The 20,730-nt window shown below is 43.4% G+C and overlaps 2 protein-coding genes across 2 annotated transcripts; one reads left to right on the plus strand and one right to left on the minus strand.

Moving 5' to 3' along the window:
* The first annotated feature begins 1,602 nt into the window (after positions 1–1,602).
* Positions 1,603–3,088, plus strand: ubc (ubiquitin C). The gene is made up of 2 exons (XM_029837945.1): positions 1,603–1,681; positions 1,804–3,088. The coding sequence occupies exons 1-2, from the start codon at positions 1,650–1,652 to the stop codon at positions 2,792–2,794; spliced, it is 1,023 nt and encodes a 340-aa protein (XP_029693805.1). The 5' UTR covers positions 1,603–1,649; the 3' UTR covers positions 2,795–3,088.
* A 1,299-nt stretch (positions 3,089–4,387) lies between these two features.
* Positions 4,388–20,318, minus strand: slc4a5b (solute carrier family 4 member 5b). The gene is made up of 27 exons (XM_029837944.1): positions 20,266–20,318; positions 18,852–18,966; positions 18,215–18,433; positions 15,446–15,575; positions 15,183–15,343; positions 14,927–15,082; positions 14,659–14,766; positions 13,267–13,322; positions 12,556–12,713; positions 12,393–12,480; positions 12,165–12,319; positions 11,617–11,742; positions 11,364–11,538; positions 11,141–11,274; positions 10,890–11,070; positions 10,639–10,729; positions 10,195–10,253; positions 9,740–9,925; positions 8,548–8,661; positions 8,095–8,256; positions 7,829–8,007; positions 7,679–7,751; positions 7,432–7,500; positions 7,106–7,279; positions 6,621–6,782; positions 5,717–5,817; positions 4,388–5,285 (listed from the first exon to the last, which is right to left on the minus strand). Exons 2-26 carry the CDS (start codon positions 18,916–18,918, stop codon positions 5,719–5,721), a joined length of 3,282 nt encoding a protein of 1,093 aa, XP_029693804.1. The 5' UTR covers positions 18,919–18,966; positions 20,266–20,318; the 3' UTR covers positions 4,388–5,285; positions 5,717–5,718.
* Positions 20,319–20,730: the final 412 nt, after the last annotated feature.

Raw genomic sequence — 20,730 nt, forward strand, 5'->3', positions numbered from 1 at the left:
TATTTTATTTTCACTTGTGTCTCTCCTTTGGTTTTAGGGTCTTAACAGTGCAATAAATCAAACCAAAATCAATCAACACAGAAACAAGAGGGGGGAATTGCCTGGATTATAAACAGCTTCTTTGAAACATCAAGTTCTTCCAGCAAATCATGCGGAGCTGGCTTCAATTTAGCCTTTTTTCTTGGATGAGTGTTTCAGTCGAGCAGTTCCACCCTGTGGGTGGGGAACAAATCCTGCCTCTTCGTGTTTTCCTGCTGCCAACACGTTTTAATGTTTAAATTATTCTTTTTGTTGCCATTCCGAATGCTAATAAGAACATAATGCTCCGGCTTTCCTGCTGTGGTTAATTCAGTCGTTAAGGAAGCCTTTACCAGATGCTTGATGATTTTAACCTCCACAACCGCCACAAATAAATCTTTAGTATTCTCAGCACACAGCATTAATTCACATTGAGCGTGTTGACCAGCTGATTACCAAAACTCACACTAAACAAGAAAACATTTTGATTAATGGACTCATGGAACACACATGACAATTTGGGATGTAACCAGCCCCCATCTCCAAGGTCACGACGCGGCTTCACCTGGTTGCCAGGTAATATGCAAACAATTATTGGTGTATTGATATACCATGTTTCAGTATTTCTGATGGTTATGAACAAAATAACATAGCTGAGGGATAAAATATGCAAAATACCTGCATAATCCTAAACTTACTTTGCAGTATACGCTTTAGTTTTAAGTTCAATTATTCATGCAGTCACAGCCTGCAGGCACAAAGTATTTATATTTACTTTTCCACAGACTTTCTGTTTGCACTTATTTATTTGGGCTAAATGTGCACCATTACAGGAATGTTCTGCTTTCTATTATTTTAAACCCTTTTACGTTGAGCAAACAGATTTCTGTTTTATTCCATTAATTTTATTACTTAGCATTAAAACATCAATTGTTGAATAACTTATTTTCTATGGAAACGGGTTCAAGACGAATTTATAATCCGGTTGGCCATCCCTGAAAAGTAATGTATCCCTTTATTTTCACAGTTGGCAACAAAAATAAGTCTGATAAAATAAGAAGTGCCTAAATGGCAGTACACTTGTCGCTTGATTAGCGTATTTATGCAACCAGACTTTCTGTCTTTAAACCTTTTGTTTAGTAGCAAAAGTCCTTTACATCAGCATTGATGCCCAATAACATACGTCATGTACAATAATGTACCAACAATTACCTTTGGCCATGTGGCCAATCAAACATGTCCCAATTTATCCAGGTGATGATGGTGCGTTAGGGCTACTAAAATTAAAATCTATCTGTCTCTCCATTCAGTTGGAACAAATGTGGCCCTACACATGTATGGATGATAGGCATGATGATATATTACACAGCTTTGAAAATTCCTCTTTCAAAGTTCAAAGCACAACAGAGCTTTGAGCTATAGTGCACGATATAACATCTGCGTTATGTTGAATTACAACAGCCCATCAGCCTGCTATTAATGAACCACCAGTGGGCTATCGACATACCAACCTCAAGACTATTTGAAATTGAATTATTCAAGATTGATCTGTCCTGACACACTCCATCTAAAATCCTTTGGTCCTTTAAGCTTACCCAACAATCCAAGTGAACCCCAGCAAACACTGTAAAATGAATGGAAGACAGGAAAATCACGCAAAAAGGTATGTTGCATTTGTTATTTAAATGGCTACAAGATGTTTGTAACTTTGGAACTCCAGAAAATTGTTAATGATTATGCTAAAAACAAATCATTGTTTTAAATTAATGCACTTTTTTTAAAAAGTGTGGCGATGCAGATCTTTGTGAAGACCTACATTGGCAAGACCATCACCGTGGAGGTGGAACCAAATGAAAGCATTGAGAATGTCAAGGCCAAGATCTGCGATAAGGAGGGAATCCCTCCTTTCCTTCAGCGTCTGATCTTTGCTACTAAGCAGCTGGAGGATGGAGGCAACCTCTCCACCTACAACATCCAGAAGGAGTCCACCATCCACCTTCTGATCCATATGTACCCTACGTTGAAAATCCTTGTGAGGACCCAGACTGGCAAGACCATCACTCTGAGAGTGAGACCAAATGACAGCGTTGAGAATGTCAAATCCATGATCTGGGATAAGGAGGGGATCCCTCCTGATCAGCAGTGTCTGATCTATGCTGGCAAGCAGCTTGAGGATGGGTGCGACCTCTCCACCTACAACAGCCAGATGAAGTCCACCCTCCACCTTGTGCTCCGTTTGACAGGTGGTATGCAGATATTTGTGGAGACCCTGACTGGCAAGACCATCAGTCTGAATGTGGAACCCAATGACAGCATTGTGAATGTCAAGGCCAAGATCCATGATAAGGAGGGGATCCCTCCTCACCAGCAGTGTCTGATCTATGCTGGTAAGCAGCTCGAGGACGGCCGCTCCCTCTCTGACTACAACATCCAGAAGGAATCCACCCTCCACCTTGTGCTCCGTTTGACAGGTGGTATGCAGATATTTGTGAAGACCCTGACTGACAAGACCATCAGTCTGAATGTGGAACCCAATGACAGCATTGTGAATATCAAGGCCAAGATCCATGATAAGGAGGGGATCCCTCCTGATCAGCAGCGTCTCATCTTTGCTGGCAAGCAGCTGCAGGACGGCCACACCCTCTCTGACTACAACATCCAGAAGGAGTTCACCCTCCACCTTGTGCTCCGTTTGTCCGGTGGTATGCAAATTGTTGTGATGCCTATGGCTACCAGGCTCAGCACTCTGGATGTGGAATCAAATGAAACCAATTAGTGCCAAGGTCAAGATCCAGGGGACCAATGGGATCATCCCTCACTCGCAATGTCTGATCTTCGCTGATGAACCACTGGAGGATGGTGGCACCCTCTCTTTAAGGAGCTCACCATCCACCTTGTGTTCCATCTGAGTGTTGCTGTTAGCTGCATCACAAAAAAGAGTCCAGGAGAGGTTGATTCACAATGGCAGCGTGGCTGAAGCTGCAGGGGCTCAGGATGAACCCTTCATCTGGCCATTATATTTTACTGCACAATTAATTGTATTATGTCAATAAAGGTTCATTCTATTCTATTCTTTTCCATTATAGTCCATAAGTGAGTCTGCAGATGAGCAATCAGGATTAGGGAAGTTAATGTAACGTCATTTACATGTAAGCCTCCAATATTACAGTAGTCATAAAGCACACATTCAAAAGCACACAAAATTTATAATTATTTCCCTCCATGCAGTTAAGAAAGCAAAGAGTTGGTTTTGGTGGGAGCAGAAGGGACTCCAGTCCTTGGACTGGTGTGTAGATCAAACGCTCTCTGATTAGGACTCGCACCACCACAGCAAACCATTAAACTGGAATTCATTTCCTCAATATAGTGTTATTGGTCTGCAACCGCCTTCAATACAATGTTACCTTAAGTTTAATCGGAATCACCTAATTTTCCCGATGGTAACAATACGGAAGATTTAAGGTCAAATTTTATTGTGTTTCAAGGGATTAACTAATGGGACACATGAATGGCCTCCTGTACAAACCGTTTCACCATAATGTCCATATTATATTAAGAGACAGTCAAATTTTGGGTGGTTTCAGGGCAACAGGGATATTTTCCTGCTTTCCTAGAGAACAGTCTCAGCACAGGAGTCACCAAAGTGAGCGTGCAGTTTTCTCTCAAGGTCTCTGTGAACTCTGCATGAAGGCGTGTTGTGAGGAGGAGGGCAGAGGAAGTGTTGGGTGGAGCAGGAGCTGGACTCCTCACTGACTGACTGCACCTGGATGCTGACGGCGGGAACCGGCTGGCACGGAGACGGGTGTGGCGAAGGGTCTCCGGTGTCGAGGCTCATCTGGGAGTGGGCAGGCGAGGGGGGGCAGGAGATCTTCAGGTGCAGAGTGATGCTGAGAAACAGTGGTGGAACTCTTTACTCCTCCATCAACCCCCATTCATCCAGTTTTAGGTGCAAAGACTGACCTCATATGCTACCCTAGAGACCTGCAATGAATCTTCCTAAGCCTAAAAATGCATTTATGTTAATATAAACTCATACAGCTGGATACAAAATATAAAGATGTGAACTTGTACTGACAGGTTTTGATTGCAGTGATGTTCAGAAGCGGGGGTGGGGTGGGACAGGAAGCATGTTAAGGGAAATTGAAACAAAATGAAGGCGTCAAAGCTAATATCCATGCAGGAACACTGAAAAAAGAAATGAGAGCTGGAACAAAAGAAAAATTTAGGTTGTTTAAAACAATGACATTACAGTAAAAGTAGTATAATTACTAGTGTAATTTTTAAGACACTGAATAGAAAATGTAGAAAATAAAACAACTCCTGGTTTACTCGTGATGAGACACTGCTACAGTAACACAAATGTCTGGTTTATAGTTTGATCATTCAGGTGACCACAGGAAGCAGAGAGCAGAGGTCTTCCAAGAAGGGCGCATATTAAGCAAAGGAAGTTAAAGGTAAAGGCACAAGCAGCTCATGGAGGTCCAAAAGGTTTTAACCTGACTGGGAATTTCACATTGAAAACTAATTTTAGCTTTTACAAACCAGACTAACATTATTGCCTCCACGTAGAGGACACGTGACAGCTGGCATTTGTTAGCAGAATAACTGAAAAAGTTATAAATGGATTTTAATGAAGTTTTCAGGAATGTCCAGTGGAAGGTTGCCCTTTTATCTTCAAAGCAACATACTATTTTGTAACCTTATATGACTAGTGCCAATATATACTGTTTACTATACTACAGGTCAGAATATGTGGGGAATAACATGCTTGGGGCAGGTCTGCAATCACCAAGGGCTTTTTCTTCTAGTTATATTTAGCATGGGAGGAAAATCCAGCGCATCTTACAGTATATTTAGCATGGGAGGAATCCATGGCATCATTGTGTTGTAGTTCCCAGTTTCTCCAAAGGGGGCAGCATCAACTTTGAAAACCTCTTATCTAAACTCAAGATGCTCACATGTACCACAAATTACTGTCTATGGAAGTGTTCTGAATTATTTCCAATCAACGTACGAACCTGCAGATTAAAAGCAACCCTTAAAATAACACAATACAATCATTCAACCTGCATACAAATACAAGTAATGCTATAAATGAGCTGCTATAAATGAGCGTAGTGCGTGTTTCTGAAGGTGCTGCTGTCCCAGCCAGTGTTTTTGTCAGGTGAGTACTTCAGAGCGCTGTAAGGCACGTTCAGCTGCAGCACACAGTACCTGCGGTCTAACTCGGTGGGATCAGATGCAACTGTTGAGTACAGGTTGGCCTCCTGGAAAGAAACACACAAAGACGCACGAAGAGAACATGTGCCCACAACAGAACAGGCATTCACAAGTGTGTAAACAGATGCACAGTTCACAAACACACACACAGACACAGAGATCATGAGGATGAAGAAATCCAGTAGAAAAAAGGAGAATTTGCTGCAACATGATAGATTTCATAATGATCTACATGTTGATATTTATTACACGACTTATGTTCAGAAGGGAAGATTGGAACAGACTGTGTCATTTCAATAAATACATTTTATTTTATACATGCATGTGAAATGAATGTGAAAATGGTTCCCATATGCAACGTCTAATGAAAATCCTATAAACACTCCATCTGTCACATTCAGCAAATGGCATCAGAAAATGAAATAACTCCAACAAATCAGACGCAACAAGAGGTGAAAGGAAGGGTCAGTGTACTCACACTCAGGGGCTGGAGTGTTCATGTGAGTAAGGGAGAGGCTCGGTTTCACCCTTTAGTGCCTCCATGGGAATCTTCACTGGGGAGTGGGTGGAAGGCTTGGGCTGAGCAGCAAACAGGAAGTGGGCAACATGCGGGAGAAGGCAGGAGTTTTTTAAGGATATAGCCACACATGTTCTATACACTTTTTAATTTGCAAACTCGGCACCGAACCTGTGGATTCACTGTGTTTCCAGTGAATTTATAGTCTTAATTGCAAGAAGATTAAATAACTGCCCAAGTCGGCATCTTGTGATTTGACTACAGTTTAGATTTTTATGATGGATTAGCAAAGAAAAATAGCAAAAATGAAGCTTAGCTGTGCATGCAGGCCTGTTCTCCAGTACTCTGTGCTGACAGAATGACAGGCTCTAATGTGAAACTGGGATTCAGGAAATTGATTTTATTTTACAATAAAAATAGATGATCTGTATAATTTTAATATTGCATCAGGCTTCTTCAGCTTATGAACTGAAGTGTCATAACCTTTGACACTTTGCTGTGAAAGGTGGGGAGTTACTGATCCTGACAGTAATTATTGGAGAGTTTTACTTTCTGTTCATGAGGAATCTACTGGCTAAAGTATAGAACAGTGTTAGCTTATCCTTCCTCTCGTACTGCTGTCGTCACACTACAGGGTTAATGCGAAAGACTTGAAGCGAGTGAGAGGCAGACATAAAAAGACAGTCGTAAGTGTTGAACAGTGCCTTTTCAGCAACACTGTGGGACAGAGAGGAGAAACATACAGTATTAGAAAACAAGAAAACAGTTTGACAGACCTAGACCAGATGGAGTGACACACATAAATGTAGACTGATTACTAACGAGTGGCTGCACGTGCATGCATGTCTAGAGTCGGTTCCCTCACCTCCTCGTCACTCTCGGCCTCCACCACCTTCTTCATCTTCTTCCTCCGCTTGTCGTCCTCCTTCTTTTTATCTTTGTCTGGTAGGATGTCATCCAGCCAGGCCAGGTCGTGCTGAGAAAACATCATATCCAGCATCTTCCGCACCACCATCAGACCCAGGATCTACAGGAAATGAAAAGGCAGCTAATCAATAATCCAATAAACCATCACTGTGACCCATCATGAACAACATAGCATACAGTCACTGCATTGATGTTGCCTATCGCCAACCTGTTGTTTAAATTCAAGCTTTGTTGCCATCACATAATATCTGATTCAGACCGCCTCTCTAATGAAATGGGATTACAAAACAAATGTTGAAAAGCTTGGGTATACTTTTATTTACCAGGGCCTTATGAATTACACTACAGACTTGATTTGACTAATTAGTAGCTAGCTTCAGGCGTGGCTGTGCAGTTATTTTCCTATTTTGATTTTACACTCACCATTACAGGGAAGATGATGGCGAGAAAGGTGGATTTGAGGATCCAGAGGACGGCCAAACAGACCAACTGGACGAGGGTGAACAGATGCACCCGTCGCAGAGGCACGTGCCGCAGGAAGGAGAAGTCTGGCTGGTGCTTGGCTGGCATCAGGTAGAGCTTGATGCGCTCCCAAAACTAGACCATGAAAGATCAATAGATAGAAATTAGGTATTGACTTTGTATATAAAGTAATTGAATATCGCATTGATTTTATGGTTCTTCAGCACAGAAAGGGATAAATAACAAACAAAAGAAGGGGAAGCTGTTTAGCATCATGCTAAAGCTACCTGGATGCCACTCAATGAGGCCACACCCATGTAGAGAAACACTCCATACAGGACGGGCATAGGGATGAACTAAATGTAAAAGAAACCACATTAGAAACGTGCTCGAGGCCAGTTATAGTAAACATTACACTATTAAATGTTTCTGTCTGCAATATTCAAAAGCAACTGCTGTGGTTTGCTATCTTAAAATGTGTAATATAAAGTGTAGATCTCACCAGAGGTCTTCATGCAGAATAACAGAAAGTACCTGAAGAACAGGAGCGAGGAAGACTGACAGCCCAGTCAGAACAAACACCAGGATCCCTGTCAGCCTCTGTTCCCTGTAAAAACGCAGGGCGGTGCTCATTCAAGGCTTAATCAAACCTTGGGTGCAGTTGCCGAAACGGTGCGGCCTTACCTGACACCAAGGAACTGCGGCTGCTCCCCAGGGGCGCTGCTCTCGCTCTCCATCTTTAGGGAGTCGATGTGCGCGATGGAGATGACCGTAGCTGCCACGTACCAGGGCAGGCCCATGAAGGAGCACACAGCCATCAAGACGCCCACCCACAACAGGTCCAAGTGGTAGCCGCAACCTTTCTGCAACACCCCAGCATGGAAAAAGTTGTGATGCTGTAGTTCTAGAACTTAATGTAATACAGAAATAATTGTTTGTTGTTTCCAGACCTTTAGTTTGTTTTCCTTGCGGTTGACAATGACGGCACTAATTTGTTGGTCCATGAAGATGAGGATGGTGACCAGGAGAGCTGGAACAAAGCTGGCGAGATACCACCACCAGGGGTTTTTACCAAACGGCATCACTAGCCACCCACGATCGAGACGTGTAGGCTGATCACGCACACACGCACACACACACACACACACACACAAACACACACACACACACACACACACAGAATGTTAATGTTAGGATGCAATAAATTGATCATTATGATAAATATTGCAGATGTGGCGAGAAAGAGACTGAACACGATCAGTGCTGATTGTGAAAGTGAGACAGACCAACATGCAGTGGTGGAGGACATGTTCAGCTTATTAAAGATAGCAAAGTAATTATATAAAAATGAAACTCTAAAACTCAGAGCGTTTCAACAGATGTTATAGAAGGAAATTAAATACCTTGAACTCAGTTGGCACGATTAGTTTGGGCGTGTCTAACCCCATCAACATATCCAGACCCACAAAGCACATGATTGACAGGAAGATGGAAAAATCACTGATTAGCTTCCTCAGCTAACCAAGCCACACGAACAAACACACAAAACATAGAGGGTAAAAACATGATGTGTGAGATGGTGAAGAAGAGGAGACGTACGTTCAGAAGAAAAAAGAAAGGTACCAACAGGAGGAAGTAAAAACAGATTAAAGAATTATTACAATCATTGATCCACAAATCAAAATGAAAACAGATTCCTGTAGGACAGAAATTTATCAATCAAGGAACATAAAAGAGTGGAGGGACTAAAGGTGTGTTTGGGGCAAAAGTGGACCTTGAGCTCAGTGGGGACATGCAGTTTGGGGGTGTCCAGCTGCAACAGGCAATCCAGTCCACAGAAGAGGAGGATGGAAATGATGATGGCAAAATCACTGATAAGGGAGCGGAGCTTGAGGAGAGGGGAGGGGAGGAGAGGGGAGGAGAGGAGAGGAGAGGAGAGGAGAGGAGAGGAGAGGAGAGGAGAGGAGAGGAGAGGAGAGGAGAGGAGAGGAGAGGAGAGGAGGAGAGGAGGGGAGGGGAGGGGAGGAGAGGAAAGGAGAGGAGAGGAGAGGAGAGGAGAGGAGAGGAGAGGAGAGGGGAGGAGGGGAGGGGAGGGGAGGGGAGGAGGGGAGGGGAGGGGAGGAGAGGAAAGGAGAGGAGAGGGGAGGGGAGGAGAGGAGAGGAGAGGAGAGGAGAGGAGAGGAGAGGAGAGGAGAGGAGAGGAGAGGAGAGGAGAGGAGAGGATTATCTTTCTATTGTTTATTTGAAAAAATATCTAATGTACTAAATGTAGCAAAACCTCTGGAATTAGTAACTTTCATACATTGTAATGTGATAACAACACAAAACTTTCACTAGGATCTTGTAGTAAATTTAGTAGAACACATGAGCAGTAATCATCACAGAGGTATTTATTAACTTCAGTAAGTATACAGGAGGTAATGATGGGCAGCCTAATTAATATAGATAGAACTAATTTTAAAACAAATAAAGGGATGTCAGTGCCTTTAACCTATCTGTAGTGTCCCTAAGTTCCTTAAAACCTCCCCCAATGTTTCAAATAGGGAAAAATCAATCCAGTGAAAGAACTGATGCTGATCTTTCCTGTTCTCTTACCTTTGTTGGGAAGTAGCGGCTGAACTTGAACTTCTTGAGGGAGACAGTCATGGAGTAGGTACCAAAGAAGAGGATGAAGGACATGAGGGCCAGGTCGGGAACATACTTACAGGCGTTCCCCACCAGCAAACCGCCGTTCTTTACACACTCTTTCTTACTCATCTGACTCCAGTCTGTCAGGTTGAACTACACAGGGAGGGACACAAGATGATGGAGTGGACACGGAGGGAGAAGAGGGAGGGAAAAAAGAAAGAAAAGACAAAATAAAGGGAATAGAGGACAGGGTTAGCCCCGAACAGCTCATGTTATGAAGATGGATATATAAAGCGGAATTATGTAGCATCTGTGACGGGAATACTCATTTATTATTCTCCAGCCAGTAAACAAAAAAAGAATAAAAAGAATAATATAGATGCAATTATTAGCATCTATATGTCTTATGTTCTGTTACTCACCAGCAGAGTCATGTTATCATCTGAAAGAGGAGCTGAAACATTCAAGGCCAGGAAAGATGCTGCGTAGGTAAAAACACCACAGAAGAAGAAAGTTAAAGTGTGTAGGGTGCACCTGCTCTCCCCAACTGTCCACGAGATCCACATTACTTTTATTCTGTATGGCGCTTACACATTATTTAGACATTTCATTTTAAGACTACAGGTAAATAAAATCCATTCTTTTCTTGTATACAAAATCTTATTTTGATACTACAGATATGTACTTACTTAGAATGCATCCAAGCGGAGGCGTGGTCAGATAACACAGTTATTAACAGTGTTGAGAGCACAATATTTACATCCATTTTGGTTCTTTCTAAACTAAACTCAGTTAACATCAACTCTAAGATTGTTTACTTGGCATTACATTAGAGAGACAGAATTAGAGAGAATTGAAAGACTCACCTTGATCTGGAGGAACACAGTCACACTTGTAGGAGGTGATGTAGTCGGGTTTGAATCCACGGTTGATTGGATAATACTTCAGTGCTCCAACCTGTGAGAAACAAATCAGCTTCGCTCATCTTTTCTTTTAAAAACCCACCAAAGTATTGTGGGTTCCTTTGTGATACAAGCAAAATGCATGTTTTTGACCCTGCAGGCCATGATATCGCGCTGCCTGTCTGAATGTGCGATGATTGTCGAGCACTACCAACCATTTTCTTGATGGCGTCGGAGATGAAGATGAAGGAGATGAGGCTGGAGAACCCCTCCTCTGTGAAGCGGGTGATGTATTTTATAATGTAGCTGGCGTCTGAGATGACCAGGATAAAACACTGCAGACAGGAGTGAAGGCCGATCCAAAGACGCAGCTCCATGTAGTCGATACTGTTGGACCTGTGAGGAGAGCGAGCCTGCTCACGCCTTTCACCCACATTTTGTGTGCGTTTTTTAATTTGGGTCTTACTTGCTGAACTCATATAGCAGTTTCTCAAATATGAGAATGGGACCGGTAGAGCTGAGGATGATGAGGGGCTGCCCACCAAAAACGCAGAACACGGTTCCTGCCAAAGCAGTGCCGAGGAAGCTCTCCATCACTCCCTTGGGAAGGAGAAGGGAACAGACAGTGGATTAGAGCTCATTTTGTTAGATTCAAGCGCTGGTTGGGCTGTTTTTGCTGTTCTGGAGACCTGGTAATTGTCAGTTGCATCCCCAAGCAGACCTCCAAATGTGATGGCATTGGTGATGCAGCCCAGATAGATGAAGACCACAGCAGAGATGGACTGGATATGGAAACCATCATATATGTCGCTACAGTACCAAGGGACCTTCCGTTTGATGTCCAGCCACAAACCACCCCCAACCCTGCAAAGGATTTAATGTATTACTTGAGGAGTGTGCCATAAAGACCCGTCCGGTGCATGACGGGCTCAAATACCTCACCTCCCGGTGAATTTTAGCTCCTCCCCCAGTTCGTGTGGAGCCGGAAGTTCGTCATCTTCCCCTCCGGCTGCCCCGCTGGCTGAGCCGTTCATCTGACCCAGTTCGTTCAGGTTCATGACCGACTTCCTGCACAGAATTGACAGAATCAACATTTATCAGTTAAACAGGAAGCCTGAAGGCTATGCTGGATGTGAAAATGGCTTTCAGCTGCTTTAGTCTCTTTCTCATCACCCTTTCTGGACTCATAGTGCATATTTTAGAGACAATTATAGATAAAATCTACAGATACAGCTATTGATGTACTGTGAACATAATACTACATTTATTGGCCACTAAGATCCCTATTTTCTAGTGAGAACCAAAAAAAAAGGGTAAATATCCAACACAATCACCCCCTCATACTGTACTAACAATCTTTGTACTGTTCAAAAATGATACATGAGAGAATGAGAGCCCGAATCAAATCGAAATATTTATGATATGATGCTAAAAACAGTGGTTCAGGTAATACTCAAATGGGGGTAAGGAAGTGTCATCATTTCACATACCTCATTTCTGCCGATGGGACTTTCTTTGGAGGTTCGATGCGTATTTTTGGGTCCCATTCGCCTGGGGGCAGAACAATGACCTCATCCAGGAACTCATCGACACCTGCGATCAGGTCATCCCGGTCCCTGGCTTTATAGGCGACGTCACTGAACAGCTGTGAGGAAATGAAGAAATGGAATCAAACACATAAAAAGTATAAAATGGGTGCAGTCTGCCAGGCTGCTTACGTCATCCACCATGAGGGTAGCGATAGCCCTGCCAATCTCATTATAGGACTTGGTTTTGCCGTGAGGACCCAGCAGGATGAAGAGAAACCTGTCAGAGTAACAGGACACTTGCAGCAGATGAAAGAGACCACAGAACTAACGAGGGATCGAAGGACGGACGCACCTCGTCGGCACCGGGACCTCGGTCAGGCCTCCCAGCGTCGTGGCCTGAGCCAGGCGCACAAAAGAGACGAAAGGCTTTTCCAGGAAATCCACCTCACCGATCAGAACGTTGGAGGCTTCTGCGTCACGAGGGATCTTCTTCATGAATTTGTTTTTCAGCTGTGGGGGAGGAGGTGGGACAGCAAGAAGGGCAGCGTGAGTAGGAGTGGAGGCCCGTTGGTAGATGGTAGGAAAGCATCACTCTTGCCACGTGCACGGGCAACCCTCCCTTCACCTTACCAGGGAAGCACGTGGCAGGAGAGCGCTGGTGGGTGCTTGATTTAAAACCTCCTCGTAATCTGTTAATGCAGCTTTCGGAGTCAATTCAGCAGTTGGTCTCCCAACCAGCAGTTTCAGTCTCTAACTAACTCTAACCTGTTGCTCCCCAGCACAGGAAGCATTTGTCATGGTGGCGGCATGGGGGTCGAGAGTGCGTGAAAGCATGTGCAGCCACAAATGAATATGCCAGATGTCTGCACATCTTCCATGTACTCAAACGCATCATGACTTTTGATTTGTTGTGATTTTAATATTGCTGAAATTGATGTGAGAGCAACTAAAATATTAGGGTCACCGCAGATACACTAACACACACACACACACACCCACACACACACGCACACACACACACACACACACATTAGTATTATTTCTTTAACATTATTAAAGTTACCTGGTCTGTGCTCGGGGTGTCTGAAATATCGTTCAAGCTTCGGCTCTGGGAATGATCTGCAGATGAACCAAACATTTCTATAAAGATGAATTTCACAGAGTTTGATTATATTTAAGATATTTCGGTGTTTGTTTTTGTTCTTTTTTAAGGAAATTAAATGTATTTGAGAGAGTTAGGGCAGCGGGTGCTGTATGTTGCTCAACTCTCTGCTGTGGATTATTGGTATCATTATTATTTTTAATGAATAACTCCATTTAATTCCATGCTCACAGCATTCCAGACAAAGCATCAAGCATATTTTCATAATCCTACTCACAAAAAATAAATCAGCAAAGGAGCACACAGAAGGAAAAGAAAACACGTATTACACAACTTTTCATATTAATTGAAAGATTTTAGTAGCAGCAACGTGAGCTGGAATGAAACAGAGAAAAGGAAATAGAAGCTCTAGAAGAAAATATGTGAGCCTTATTGCACTCATGCAACAGTTGTGATCACGTGTGGACTCTCTTTTACAAAGAAAATACAGGAAGTGATCATCAACTTCACACACCCGTGAACGATTCGTGTGTTTAAATTACTCCTGTGATTGAGCTGAGGGGCGCATCGCTCTGAAGTCATCAGATCAACACTAGAGTCGGGCATTTGTCAACAGAAAATGTCTTTTTAATTGGAATTCTGGGGAAGAAATCCAGTTATCCACTGCGGTGGAAGTGATGAATTATGTGCAGAGCCAACTCCACGAATGCACCAATTTTTGTTTTGCAAGAAGTCACAAGTCAAACACAATGGGACCTACTGCTTCAACCTTCATTCAGGCATTTTAATAATCTCATTATATGGTTTGCTTGCAGAAATCCTAATCTACAAACAGACCAAACATTCAGTCATGCATAAAAACCCAAAGAGGAATTGCAGAAATCCATAAAAAAACAAATTTAAACTGAACCCCCAAGTGTGTGTGATGATATGATGCCATATGATGTGTAATTTAAAGAACGCTCCAGGGTTCAAATAAAGTCTATCTATATTATCTTTCATCTCAGCTCGACAGCAGGAAATATGTGTACGGTAATCAGATTCTAGTGTGTACACAAAATATTGAGAATTACAGTTATATTCAATATCAGTATTGATTGGGAGATACGTCCACAGAACTCCGCGCGTTCTGGCCGTGTCTGGCTGGGAGGAGACTCAGACCAAGGCCAGGATGGAGGGGTTTTAGTCCCCTTTATGTGAACCTGCTGGAGGTAACTGCTAGTGACCTTACTGCTCCCTGGATCTGGACCCTAATTACATTTTCATCTCATTTGAATTATATCATTGGGTCGATGGAAAGCCTTGTCTGGTACTTCTGTGAAATCTTAGATGTGTTTGTGGGTGCAGACTCACGCAGTCGGCCAAGGCTGCTTGACTGCCAGGAGCGTAGATCTTCTGTGGAGCGATGGACCCCGCTAGGCGAACTAGTAATACGATTCAGGTTAGCCTGAGAGCTACGGTCTGACAAGGCCCAGCAGAAGAGAAATGATCAAACAGAGCAGAGGTGATTTCATAAGGACAGGCAAAAGAACAAGGAAGCATCATGACAATAGCAGGTTGGACTACCAAGATGACTACTGATTGGTACTTGAAAAAGCAGGAAAACGGCACATAAACGTACTTGAAGCAGCATTGGAGGACTTTCCCAGATCAGCCAGTGAGCGGTGGATGGGCTTCTTGGTCTGGTGCCGGTGCTTCCTCAACAGCACAAAGCTGATCTTCTCTTTCAGCTCTGGAGGAATGAGGCCGTCGGCAATCTGCCGATCCACAATATCGTCTGGAAGGAAAAGCGGGGTGGGAGATTTGTCAGGAGACATTTCAACATTCTGAAACGGGAAGCTTTCGTCCGCTCGGCTGCAGAGCTAGTGGGGGCTCACCCACGATCTGGGGCAGGGAGTAACCCTCCAGGTCCAGCAGAATGCTCCCTGTCTGCAGGCAGGTCCTGAGCTCAAACAAGCTGTGGAGGGTCAGCGTGGAGACGTGAGGCTTGCTCCACCGTTCTCCTCCCTCCTCGACTTTCTCTTCGAACTTCACCCACCTATGAATTTTTTTAAAATTAATTAGCTCTGGAATCCCGTCACCCAAGTGTTGTTATTCACGTGAAAACTGGCCCTAGAACGATGAAAGGTTGTGTGTTTACCTGGCAGACTCTTTCCACTCCAATTCACCCCCCTCGTGCTGAAGCGTGTCCATTTCAGTGAAGATTGTGGGGGTCGGCATGTTATCATCGTCTCCCAAAATGTGGCGCAGTCGTTCTGCTGCAGGCGACACTACACCACAACACAGTCACGCTTTATTAATCGACATCACACATGATACACACACCTTAAACCGCTCAGGTTCCATTTATTAGACCAATAAAAAGAAATACTGTTGGTGAAAATGAAGACATTTATGAAAAGAGGGGCAGTCCAACACAGACTGACTCAATAACTGTGACAGCTGGCTCTGTGATGCACCTGTTGGTTCAGAACTTATAGCCAGATACTTCAGGGTCTGGAGGAATATTTAATGCTGCAGCTAAACTACACACCTTCGTCCTGGTGGTCAATCATTTCTTGAACCCTTTTGATGTTTTCTCAGGTACATTTACCCCCCCCAAACCTTTGCTTGACTAATGTTTTATTCTTCCACACATCTGAAACAGTGACCAAAAAAGTCCATTATCTTTCTTTTAATTGAACAGCAACACTTTCAGGTCCGCTAATGATTAGCTGATCAGCTGCAACCATTTTTTCTAATTTCACCCAGAGAAAATCAATCCCCATTAACATCCATGCCTGAAGGCACTCTCATTTGTGTGTGTGTGTGTGTGTGTGTGTGTGTGTGTCCTCTATCAGTCTGTAATCCAACACACAAAAAAGTCAATTATCACTGAGGCACTGTCATGAACTCGTGAAGCTCCGAGTCTCACATGCTTTACGTGACGTTTGCGATCTCAATCAGCAATTATGTAATTACAATACGATAGAATGTTCCACAACGTGTCTAAGACAGGAGGGGACCTGGCTGTTCTTTCCATGACTGGCTCATTTCCGTGTTTGGAGTACTTGTGTGTCTGAGCGCCAACCAGCCGGGGTCATTCCACAGCAGATTGGAAAGGTTGCACTCTTTCAGATTGTTTGTTGGCCCCAGAAAACCACACTGACGTCCTTCAAGTTGGTTTCAACCAATTGAATCAAACCATTTAACTGGATTGGCTCATTCTGCATTTAGTCGGCTTGCAAAGAAACAAAAATTTGACATTCATAGATTTTTACCAATGGTTTCCAGATTTGCCAGATTTAGTTTTTACCTATTTTGATGCCAGGAAGGGTCCAGCCTGTACTGGAGGAGAAGGAACCCTCAGGTTCCTGCATAGCTGCCGAATCTTCTCAAGTTTGCTTCAAAAATGAGAGAAAAGAAGCTTCTGTCGACAGTCCTGAGCTCACCGTCCCTTGATCTGGGGGACACTCGTTCCAGTTTTAGTCCATGGCCGAGTTGACTATTTCAAGTATCCCGTTTACTCTCTCCTGGGTCGGAGTCAAACCTGCCCGTTCGATCTATCGCCACAAAAAGGTTTTCTCTAAGCTGCGGCCGAAATCCACAGAAATCTCCAAAGCAGCAAACGCCAGCGGCTTTAAGAGGGTTGACACACACCACAGGGCCCTCGAGTACTCTCCTCCCAGAAGTCCACGCACGCATACTCCCCATACTTACATACTTGCACGCACGCAGCAAAGTGAGGACGTCGTTGCAGAATCAACACACTTTTACTTCGTTGTACTGATGACAAAGTGACAATATGAAGGTCAAAAATTCAGGAGAAACCCAGAACAGACCAGTAAAAGCTGCAGAACTTACTACATACCAAACACTCACATTGACCCCAAATAACACACACACACACACACATAGCTGGGAGTTGCTCGGCTCTAATCAGCTTAAAGGCCTCAGATTTAATGGCCTCTCAGGCTCCAAACATTAATCACATACAGTACTCACACTACCATCTTCCACCTCCTCAGACTCTCTGTCAGCTTCTCCAGCGATATGAAGGCTGTTGGTGCCATCCCTGACCCCTGCAGCTAAACTCTTAAAATAGCTCCCAAAGCTGCAAATTCAGTGTTTGGATAGTCACAATAGTTAAATCCTGTTGGGTGATTCTACGAGCAGTGTGGGGATCTGGGTGTGAAAGGGTGAATTGGTGCTTGAGGCTGTGTGATCCATTTCTGCGCCCCTATTGTGTAGAACAGAAAACGAGTAGCTGTTCTATTTTCCGCTTTAACGCGAGCATAATCTGATATTCATAGCAACAACAAGACTCGCTGTCGTTCCTTGAGTTCATTAAAGTCAGACCCCAATCCCAGATTAAAGCCTCAGGTGGTAAAGGAGCTGCTCCAGTAAGAAAGATGGCGGTTCCTTCATTTATTCATTCACCAGCAGTGTGGCGTGAACTGGGCTGCGTGTAGCTGGAGCTCAGCTTGTGCATCAGTACTGTCGTGCCGTCTTGTTGGAAATAACTACATTTGCATGTAGAATCACTCGGGAAAAAAATAAGATTTTGTTGGTTGATTAAGGAATCTGTATTTTAGAACCTATTGCTATAATAGTAGAGATGTTCTTGGAACCTGGAGTAAAAGTTAGAGATACTCATTGCCTGGAACTAATAATAAACATTTAAGCAGAATTTCACAGCAATCAACATCATCGTCCCTTGAGCATCTGCGTGCACGTGTCCAGCAAAGCTGCAGAGGAAACACGTCGTGTTTCTCTGATCAATTAAATGCTAATTAAATCAGCAAGGAAAAATGTGAAAGTAGATTTCTGGTCTCAAGATAACGAGAAAGGAAATTACCTTTTTTTGTTTTGTTTACATAAATGTTCATGAAATGTTTGCGTCAGACTCCTGAAACAGGAAGCATCTCACCTGCGGGGTCGATGTAGTCGTGATGCGCCGCGCCACCATCCTCATCGTCATAGTGCTCCTCTCTGTCGTGGTAATATCCTCTGTGCGAGTGTTCACGGTGTACTTGGTGATCGTAGTGCGCGTGTCGGGACTCCCTGTCTGCGTCACCGGCACAGGAATGGTGTCTGCGCCGTTTCCGTCTGTGTGCAGCCGGGACGCCGATGTAGACGGGCTGCGCCTCTGAGACAGAACGAGGAGGCTTTAATGCACTTAACAGACTCGTGCTCCTGTTTTTGTTGGATAATATTAAAAAGCTTCACAGATTGCATCAAAGACTATAGATGGTAATGTGCCAAGGTCAGTGAAGGTCACGGCTCCTGACACAGAGGTCCTACTAATACGGTACCAGTCTTGTGACAGCATTATTCTGGACTTTATATACCATCATGCAGGAATACGGTCACAATAAATATTTAGATTCAACACACGGAGGGGTTTTGTCTCTATGAGAGGGAGAAAAATTCTGGATATTGGACCAAAAGTTCTCTTATAATCAGTCCCGCTATGAATAATAACAAATGATCCCTGCTCTGTATATAATAAATGTTCATCAGCTATAGAATATCTGCATTTTTGTCTACCTGAAAGGTTTCCTCACCGTCATCATCGTCATCATAGCGCCTGTGGCCTCTACTCTTTCCTCGCTGCCAGTCGTGATGATCCATCCCGAAAACAGTCACACAGAGACACGCTTTTCTGAACCAAAATGGACTCTGATGGGGAGACAACAGAATAAAGAAGACATTCATGCAAAGGTGAAGGAGCTCTGCGGTGATTTCCAGGCTCAGAGGTGTGAGGAGACGACGTGGAGCTACATGGCAACACACGTGCCCCGGCAACCCCAACGGATCGATGGATGACAAGAGGAAAACTCAATGGAAGCCAGCAGCCCTTCAGGACTGGACTGCAGCTCAAAGCATGGAAAAAAAAAAGCAAGCTGCTACACGAGGAATTCCCACATACGGATGGAAAAGTTTGCAACACATGTTACCGGCCTAGGAAACATGAGAAGTTCAGACGAAGCAGGAAGATGTTTTCTACTTAAAGACACAACGTCCTGTCAAATGTCAGTCTAATGTCAGTTTTCAGGGTTAAAAGTGTCATTTGTTGTTTCCTGCGCGCTCACGACACCAGTGAATTAGGGAGGTTGGTAGGCTAATCAATACATGACATCTGTCATTTGTGTTTTAGGCTCTGAAGCCTGATCATTGACTGTGAAGGACAGTCACATGAGCACAGTCACTCACACACACACACACACACGCACACACACACACACACACACACACACACACACACACACACACACACACACACACGAAATTCTCTGCTATTTGAATGGAGCCTGTCAACCGTAGATTCTACGAGACATTGTAAATCTAAGTGTTGCCAAGGAGACGTTGATGCTGAGGAAAGGTGTCCATCAAAGGTGTCCATCGGGTGATTTCAGGATGAACTTTACGATTACACAGTAAACTGCATAATTTTTTAAATGTGTTACATGAACCTAAACAAACACCAAATTTTAACAGAATTTTAACCACGACAGCAATGAGTAATTGAGTTGATCAACTCAATTACTCAGCATTGTAGTGGTTTTTCATTTTAATCCCGGGAAAATACCATTAATTTCTAAACTTTAAGTCTAATCAGCACAAGTCAAACTCGCTATATTAACCAAACCTCAATGCACACATAAAATAAGTTCAAAGACAAGAGTGAATAGAGTACTAAAAAGAGCAGGATCAAGTCGATTTTGCATTGAAAGAAAGAATGATGTGGATATTTACCTGATGCGAAAGTTGAGGCAGAAACAATCAAGTCAATGTAAACTAGACCAACGTAAACGAACCAAATCAGTTATATGACAACTAAACACTAGTCGACTGCTTCAGTCAACAGACAAACTGTGAAGAGGAGCTTCAACTCATCATCTCTACCGTGTGTGAGTGCGTGTGCGTGCGTGTGTGCATTTCATGATGCTGAACATTGGGTCATGATCAGATTCTCACCTCGCCTCGGTTTGAATTACTACAGCATCACCACTAGATGTCCCAGTTGAGCTACAAAAGCAAACACAATGCAGATTACTAGGTGAGAAGTTTACATAGAATCTGTAATGTTAACAATAAAAACATACCAACGTGGAAAAACACCTTTTACTTTAACCGAAGCAAATGATTGAATTCACTGCGTTGAATTCACAGTGTTAATGTTAATGCTTGATAAACACAGAGCCTAAATATTTGTCTCCAATTTCCTGAATGTGTTGACATTTATGTTCTGACTGTGTAAGCTTGAGCTCGGATTCTCAGGAACATCGGAGGTACTTTAGAACTGAATGACTTCTGGAACTGTCACACATGAATGAAGCGTAATTTAGGCCTCTTCCTGTTTGGGGTAAATTGTAATTTTATTTAGATAATTTAAGCCTTAATCCATTTCTACATAGTAAATGCTGCTGTTTTCCATATTTA

Source organism: Takifugu rubripes, chromosome 6, assembly GCF_901000725.2.
Source record: "Takifugu rubripes chromosome 6, fTakRub1.2, whole genome shotgun sequence".
In the NCBI taxonomy this organism is placed as follows: domain Eukaryota; kingdom Metazoa; phylum Chordata; class Actinopteri; order Tetraodontiformes; family Tetraodontidae; genus Takifugu; species Takifugu rubripes.